This window comes from Salvelinus sp. IW2-2015, unplaced genomic scaffold, assembly GCF_002910315.2.
Source record: "Salvelinus sp. IW2-2015 unplaced genomic scaffold, ASM291031v2 Un_scaffold1462, whole genome shotgun sequence".
In the NCBI taxonomy this organism is placed as follows: domain Eukaryota; kingdom Metazoa; phylum Chordata; class Actinopteri; order Salmoniformes; family Salmonidae; genus Salvelinus; species Salvelinus sp. IW2-2015.
The window spans coordinates 163,407-171,850 of NW_019942923.1; the positions used below are offsets into that span (position 1 = coordinate 163,407).

At 48.0% G+C, this 8,444-nt stretch overlaps 1 protein-coding gene across 1 annotated transcript in view; it reads left to right on the forward strand.

Moving 5' to 3' along the window:
• LOC112070933 (E3 ubiquitin-protein ligase RNF123) overlaps window positions 1-8,444 on the forward strand; it is a 119,513-nt gene that overhangs the window by 47,761 nt on the left and 63,308 nt on the right. The window contains exons 20-22 of the mRNA XM_070439182.1: window positions 4,030-4,130; window positions 6,210-6,402; window positions 6,744-6,889. Coding sequence (XP_070295283.1) covers window positions 4,030-4,130; window positions 6,210-6,402; window positions 6,744-6,889 — 440 coding nt within the window. The remainder of the gene's footprint in view (window positions 1-4,029; window positions 4,131-6,209; window positions 6,403-6,743; window positions 6,890-8,444) is intronic.

The window sequence follows — 8,444 nt, forward strand, 5'->3', positions numbered from 1 at the left end:
CAAGGAGGAGGAGCCCTAGTGAGAACTCACACTTTTAGTGGAGGAGGAGGAGCTCAACCACTTTAAGGGGAGGATGGAGAGGAGCTCAACCACTTTAGTGGAGGAAGGAGGAGCTCAACCACTTTAGTGGAGGAGGCGGAGCTCAAACCACTTTAGTGGAGGGAGGAGAGCTCAACCACTTTAGTGGAGGAGGAGGAGCTCAACCACTTTAGTGGAGGAGGAGGAGCTCAACCACTTTAGTAGAGAGGAGAAGGAGCAGCCTCAAACCACTTAAGTGGAGGAGGAGAAGGAGGAGCTCAACCACTTTAGTGGAGAGGAGAAGGAGGAGCTCAACACTTTAGTTGGAGGAGGAGAGGAGGAGATCAACCACTTTAGTGGAGGAGGAGAAGGAGCAGCTCAAACCACTTTAGTGGAGAGGAGAAGGAGCAGCTCAACCACTTTAGTGGAGGAGGAGGAGGAGCAGCTCAACCACTTTAGTGGAGGAGGAGGAGGAGCAGCTCAACCACATTTAGTGAGGGGAGGAGGAGAAGAGCAGCTCAAACCACTGTGGAGGAGCAGCTCAACACTTAGGGGGACAGCCAACCACTTTAGTGGAGGAGAAGGAGCAGCTCAACCACTTTAGTGGAGGAGAAGGAGGAGCAGCTCAAACCACTTTAGTGGAGGAGAAGGAGGAGCAGCTCAACCATTTAGTGAGGAGAAGGAGGAGCAGCTCAACCACTTTAGGAGAGGAAGCAGCTCAACCAACTAGTGGACGGAGGAGAGCTCAAACCACTTTAGTGGAGGAGGAGCCAAGCTCAACCACTTTAGTGGAGGAGGAGCAGCTCAACCCACTTTAGTGGAGGAGAGCAGCTCAACCCCTTTAGTGGAGGAGCGAGCAGCTCAACCCTTTAGTGAGGAGGAGCAGCTCAACCCCTTTAGTGGAGAGGAGGAGCAGCTCAACCCTTTAGTGGAGGAGGAGGAGCAGCTCAACCCCTTTAGTGGAGGGGAGGACAGCTCAACCCCCTTTAGTGGAGAGGAGGAGCAGCTCAACCCCTTTAGTGGAGGAGGAGGAGCAGCTTCAACCCCTTTAGTGGAGGAGGAGGACAGCTCAACCCCTTTAGTGGAGGAGGAGGAGCAGCCTCAACCCCTTTAGGTGGAGGAGGAGGAGCAGCTCAACCCTTTAGTGGTGGAGGAGGAGCAGCTCAACCCCTTTATGTGGAGGAGGAGCACGCTCAACCCTTTAGTGGAGGAGGAGGAGCAGCTCAACCCCTTTAGTGGAGGAGGAGGGAGCAGCTCAACCCCTTTAGTGGAGGAGGAGGAGCAGCTCAAACCCCTTATGGAGGAGGAGAGGAGCAGCTCAACCCCTTTAGTGGAGAGGAGGAGCAGCTCAACCCCTTTAGTGGAGAGGAGGAGCAGCTCAACCTTTAGTGGAGGAGAGAGCAGCTCAACCCCTTTAGTGGAGAGAGGAGCAGCTCAACCCCTTTAGTGGAGGAGGAGGAGCAGCTCAACCCCTTTAGTGGAGGAGAGAAGGACAGCTCAACCCTTTAGTGGAGGAGGAGGAGCAGCTCAACCCCTTTAGTGAGGAGGAGGAGGAGCAGCTCAACCCTTTAGGTAGGAAGGAGAGACAGCTCAACCCTTTAGTAGAGAGGAGAGAGCAGCTCAACCCCTTTAGTAGAGGAGGAGAAGCAGCTCAACCCCTTATGGAGGAGGAGACAGCAGCTAACCCCTTTAGTGGAGGAGGAGGAGCAGCTCAACCCCTTTAGTGGAGGAGGAGGAGCAGCTCAACCCCTTTAGTGGAGGAGGAGGAGCAGCTCAACCCTTTAGTGGAGGAGGAGGAGCAGCTCAACCCCTTTATGGAGGAGGAGAGCAGCTCAACCACTTTATAGAGTAGAGGAGGAGGAGCAGCTCAACCACTTTAGTAGTAGAGGAGGAGGAGGAGCAGCTCAACCACTTTAGTAGTAGAGGAGGAGGAGGAGCAGCTAACCACTTAGTAGTAGAGGAGGAGAGGAGCAGCTCAACCACTTTAGTAGTAGAGGAGGAGAGGAGGACGCAGCTCAACCACTTTAGTAGTAGAGGAGGAGGAGGAGGAGCAGCTCAACCACTTTAGAGGAGAAGGAGCAGCTGGCTGGTGATGGATTGTTTTGGACGTGGGCTGAGTACCAAATGGATTTGAAGTTACAGTAGGTTAGGACCTGGATTCGTCGGCAGCAGCAGTAGCCTCCCCAGCTGGCCATGAACAACGTGTCCCCTCTGTTCCACAGTACTGGGAGGTGGAACCCGGCCCTGCATACACCTCTGACCAGTTCTAGATTTATAGATATGTCCTCTGATCTGATTTTTAATAGACTTGTAGATTTACGACGGTTCTGGTGATGAGAAGTGTAAACAACAATATCCAGACACTTAGAGTCAGCACTGACGCTGTAGAATTCTCTATATCACCTAAGCAATCAATCTATCAACATCACTAGACTGTCACAATAATGACTGTAATCAAATGGCTACCCGGACTATTTGCATTGTGTGCCTCCCCTCCCAACCCCTCTTTTACGCTGCTTCTACTCTCTGTTTATCATATATGCATAGTCACTTTAACCATATCTACATGTACATACTACCTCAATCAGCCCGACTCACCGGTGTCTGTATGTAGCCTCGCTACTTTTATAGCCTCGCTACTGTATATAGCCTCTCTACTGTATATAGCCTCTCTACTGTTTATAGCCTCGCTACTGTATATAGCTCTCTACTGTATATAGCCTCTTCTGCTGTATATAGCCTCGCTACTTTTATAGCCTCGCTACTGTTTATAGCCTCGCTACTGTTTATAGCCTCTCTACTGTTTATAGCCTCTCTGCTGTTTTATAGCCTCTCTGCTGTTTATAGCCTCTCTGCTGTTTATAGCCTCTCTACTGTATATAGCCTCTCTACTGTATATAGCCTCGCTACTGTATATAGCCTCGCTGCTGTATATAGCCCGCTACTTTTATAGCCTCGCTACTGTATGTAGCGAGTCCCGTGTGGCTCAGTGTGGCTCAGTTGGTCCCGTGTGGCTCAGTTGTAGAGCATGACGCTTGCAACGCCAGGGTGTGGGTTCATTCCACGGGGGACCAGATGAATATGTATGAACTTTCCAATTTGTAAGTCGCTCTGGATAAGAGCGTCTGCTAAATGACTTAAAATGTAAAATGTAAATGTATGTAGCCTCGCTACTGTATATAGCCTCGCTACTGTATATCACTGTATATAGCCTCGCTCTGTATTATAGCCTCACTACTGTATATAGCCTCTCTACTGTATATAGCCTCGCTACTGTTTATAGCCTCGCTACTTTTATAGCCTCTCTACTGTATATAGCCTCTTTACTGTATATAGCCTCGCTACTTTATATAGCCTGTCTTTTTACTGTTGTTTTATTTCTTTACCTACCTATTGTTCACCTAATACTTTTTTTGCACTATTGGTTAGAACCTGTAAGTAAGCATTTCACTGTAAGGTCTACACCTGTTGTAATTGGAGCACGTGACAAATAAACTTTGATTTTGTATTTCTTTGTCCACGTTGGGTCTTCCAGTACTTTCTAATTCCTATCTCTTTAAGTTTGGTCACTCCGCCTCCTCAAAGACACTCAAGTTGTCCCTTCCTTTTTCAGTCCGTTTTCCTCTTTAGTGGTCAGAACTGTTTGTGCTGGGCAGGAGATGGTAGCTTCCTGGTGGTCAGAGCTGTTTGTGCTGGGCAGGAGATGGTAGCTTCCTGGTGGTCAGAGCTGTTTGTGCTGGGCAGGAGAGGGTAGCTTCCTGGTAGTCAGAACTCGTTTAAACATTCTAATGGTTTAAAACCAAAGATAATGGAGACAGGATACAGCCTGTAAGGAGACAGGATACAGCCTGTAAGGAGACAGGATGCAGCCTGCCTGGAGACAGGATGCAGCCTGCCTGGAGACAGGATGCAGCCTGCCTGGAGACAGGATGCAGCCTGCCTGGAGACAGGATGCAGCCTGCCTGGTAATGAAGTAATCTTTGTGCTGTGTTTGTCTGTTTGTGCTTCTAGATGACCTGGCCTCCAAAGCCAACATCCTCATGGACCCAGCTGAGATCCAGGCTACCTCCATGGATGATTTGGATGAGGAGGAGGAGAGTGGCTCAGCTCAGGTACAGACTAAGGCGTTATCCTCCACACTCATGTTCTTGGAAATCGTCCACTTAGTATAATTTTAATTTGATTATGACTTGATTCCACCATATTGGTGTTCTCATGTCTAAATTCTCCCTTTTTGAGTACAGTGTTATAAATCACATTTTATTTGTTACGTGCCGAATATAACAGGTGTAGACTTTACCGTGAAATGCTTATTTACTGGCCCTTTGCCAATAATGCAGAGTTAAAAAGTAAGACAAATTCTAATAATTACCAAATAAGAAAAAATATGAAATAGTAACACAATAAAATAACAATGTACAAGGAGTACCGGTACCGAGTCAATGGGCAGGGGTACCGGGTTGTAATGGGGCTATGTACAAGGAGTACCAGTACCGAGTCAATGTGCAGGGGTACCGGGTTGTAATGAGGTAATGCATTATGTGGTCAAAAGTATGTGGACACCCTTTCAAATGAGTGGATTCAGCTATTTCAGCCACACTCGTTGCTGACAGGTCTATAAAATCGAACACACAGCCATGCAATCTCCATAGACAAACAATTGCAGTAGAATGGCCCGTACTGAAGAGCTCAGTGACTTTCAACGTGGCACTGTCATAGGATGCCACATTTCCAGCTGATCCAGTCAACTGTAAATGCTTTTATTGTGAAGTAGAAACGTTTAGGAGCAACAACGGCTCAGCTGCGAAGTGGTAGGCCACACAAGCTCACAGAACGGGACCGCCAAGTGCTGAAGAAAAGTAATCTGTCCTCGGTTGCAACACTCACTACCAAGTTCCAAACTGCCTCTGGAAGCAACGTCAGCACACAAAACTGTTTCCATAGCCAAGCCTAAGATCACCATGCGTAATACCAAGCATTTGCTAGAGTGGTGTAAAGCTCGCAGCCATTGGACTCTGAAGCAGTGGAAACGCGGGCTCTGATGAACCACGCTTCACCATCGGGCTGTCCGACGGACGTTTCTGGGTTTGGTGGATGCCAGGACTACACTACCTGCCCCAATGCACAGGCCTAATCGCCCCACATCCAGGGTCCGACCTCACTAATGTTCTTGTGGCTGAATGGAAGCAAGTCCCCGCAGCAATGTTCTAACATCTAGTGGAAAGCCTTCCCAGAAGAGTGGAGGCTGTTATAGCAGCAAAGGGGGCAGCAACTCCATAATAATGCCCATGATTTTTGAATGAGATGATTCGACAAGCAGGTGTCCACATACATTTGGCAATGTAGTGTATGTAAAAGTGACTAGACAATCAGGATAGATAATAAACAGAGTAGCAGTAGTATGTGTGATGGTGTGGGTGGAGTCCGGTGTGGGTGGAGTCCGGTGTGGGTGGAGTCCGGTGTGGGTGGAGTCCGGTGTGGGTGGAGTCCCGTGTGGGTGGAGTCCGGTGTGGGTGGAGTCCAGTGTGGGTGGAAGTCCAGTGCAAAGAATGATGCAAAAAAGGGGGGGGGGTCAATGTGAATAGTCCGGGTAGCCATCTGATTAACAGCAAGTCAGTAATGAACAATTATTACAATGGGTTAGGCCTAACCTGGACGATGCTGGGCCAATTGTCCGCCGCCCTATGGGACTCCCGATCACGGCCGGTTGTGATACAGCCTGGAATCGAACCAGGGCCTGTAGTGACGCTTCTAGCACGCTTCTAGCACTGAGATGCAGTGACCGCTACGCCACTCAGGAGCCCCAATATGACTGTATTACCATGCGTTTTAACAGTGTCTCTTCCTTTGTTGTTACAGAGACCTTTTGGAGTGGTGAAGATTTCGTTTTTTAAATTTATTGATCCTTTATTTAACTAGGCAAGTCAGTTAAGAACAAATTCTTATTTGCAATGACAACCCACTGTTCCCCGGTAGGCCAACTGCCTTGTTCAGGGGCAGAACGACAGATTTTTACCTTGTCAGCTCGGGGATTCAATCTAGCAATCTTTCGGTTAATTGGCCCAACGCTCTAACCACTAGGCTACCTGCCGCCCCGTTATACAGTGATGGGTGACTTACTGTAATTATACAGTGTTACCAACATGTCTCTATGTATTGCAACGCTTCAATGTCTCTCTGTCCTATAACAGAGGCCCTTTGGAGCGGTGGCTATGGGTGGTGCCCTGGCCAGACCCAGCTGGCTCAGTTCTCCCACTCTGGGCCGAGCCAATCGTTTCCTGAGTACTGCTGCTGTCAGCCTCATGACTCCCAGGCGACCCCTGGCACCCCCGGAGAAAGTTAAAGTTCGCACCCTGGCCGTGGAGCAGAGGACAGAGGAGGACAGTGAGTGGCTTTTACCTCGAATATACATGGAGGCGTATTGAGAACATTTATCTCTCTTTCTCCGTCTCTCGCTCTCTCCGTCTCCGTCTCTCGCTCTCTCGCTTTCTGTCTTTCAACCACCACTGTAAATATAGAGTTTAGTCGACAGATGTCAAGGCTAAAGTACAGAAAATCTAGTGGGATGCCAATTATCTGCGGATGAGTGTGAAAATCTATTCCTCACCTCTAGAAATGGTCTAGTACTTTTTGACCTATTATTACCTGGGTGTCTGGTTATTGTACTGAACAGAACACCAGGTTAGGAACATGATGTTTTCTTCCCTTCCCTTCCTCTCCTCAAGTCGAGGGAAGCCATGGTAACGATGGCCTGTTGCTGGGGCGACCGTTGGAAGAGCCCGACCATCCAATCACAGAGAAGTCTCTGCTGGAGATTTTGGATGGGATTGTGATGATGTACAACCTGAGTGTTCATCAACAGCTGGGCAAGGTAAGAGGCTGAAGGCGTCCGTCTGCTGGGCAAGGGAACCTGGTCTAAAGTAGTGCACCGTTGGGGTCTGGGAATAAAGTAGTGCACTATAAAGGGAATTGAGGGATCTGTTGAGGTCATTCAATACGGAACCGTAATGGAGCCGTTGTGTTGAGATTTGAAATGCTCTCTAGGTAAGAGGTTGAGGTGTAATTGTGTCCACTGGAGACCATTCAATAGGCAATAGACAAGTGATGGTAGGGGCATTCAACTAGACAAGGATGTTAGGGGGGCCATTCAATAGGACAAGATGGTAGGGGCCATTCAATAGGACAAGATGGTAGGGGGGCCATTCAATAGGACAAGCTGGTAGGGGGCCATTCAATAGGACAAGATGGTAGGGGGCCATTCAATGGACAAGGGGGTAGGAGTCCATCCAATAGGACAGGGCACAGCCGGGTAACCGTTGTGTAGTTCAGATTGGTTAACGTCTCTTAAGTGAAGTAGTCAACAACACAAGGTCACACACAGGCCTTGGTTCAGGTACTCTTTGAAATCCTTTCAAATACGTTACTTGTGCTTTATTGAGTTGTCATATTGAACCAATAGAATAGCCCTGTATGTTCAAACCATGTCCATCTCCAGGGTCCAGCGAACTCTATTTGAACCCCGGTATGGATGGACACATGGGAGGTGTTTACATTTACATTTAAGTCATTTAGCAGACGCTCTTATCCAGAGCGACTTACAAATTGGTGCATTCACCTTATGATATCCAGTGGAACAACCACTTTACAATAGTGCATCTAACTCTTTTAAGGGGGGGGGTTAGAAGGATTACTTTATCCTATCCTAGGTATTCCTAAAGAGGTGGGGTTTCAGGTGTCTCCGGAAGGTGGTGATTGACTCCGCTGACCTGGCGTCGTGAGGGAGTTTGTTTCCACCATTGGGTGCCAGAGCAGCGAATGTTATTAGGATAACCAGTAGCTTTTACAGAGGCAGCAGCTATTCTTCCTGGAGTCTACACAAAACATGAGATGTATGGACACACCACTCATTCAAGGTTTGTCTTTATTTTTACTTTTTTCTACATTGTAGAATAATAGTGAAGACATCAAAACTATGAAATAACACATATTAATCATGTAGTTGCCAAAAAAAGTGTTAAAGAAATCAAAATATATTTTAATTTGAGATTCTTCAAAGGCAGCCACCCTTTGCCTTGATGACATCTTTGCACACTCTTGGCTTCTTCTCAACCAGCTTCAGCTGGAATGCTTTTCCAACAGTCTTGGAGTTCCCACATGTGCTGAGCACTTGTTGGCTGCTTTTCCTTCACTCTGCGGTCCAACTCATCCCAAACCATCTCAATTGGGTTGAGGTCGGGTGTATTGTGGAGGCCAGGTCATCTGATGCAGCACTCCATCACTCTCCTTACACAGCCTGGAGGTGCGTTTGGTCATTGTCCTGTTGAAAACAAATGATAGTCCCACTAAGTGCAAACCAGATGGGATGGCATATCGCTGCAGAATGCTCTGGTAGCCATGCTGGTTATGTGTGCCTTGAACTCTAAATA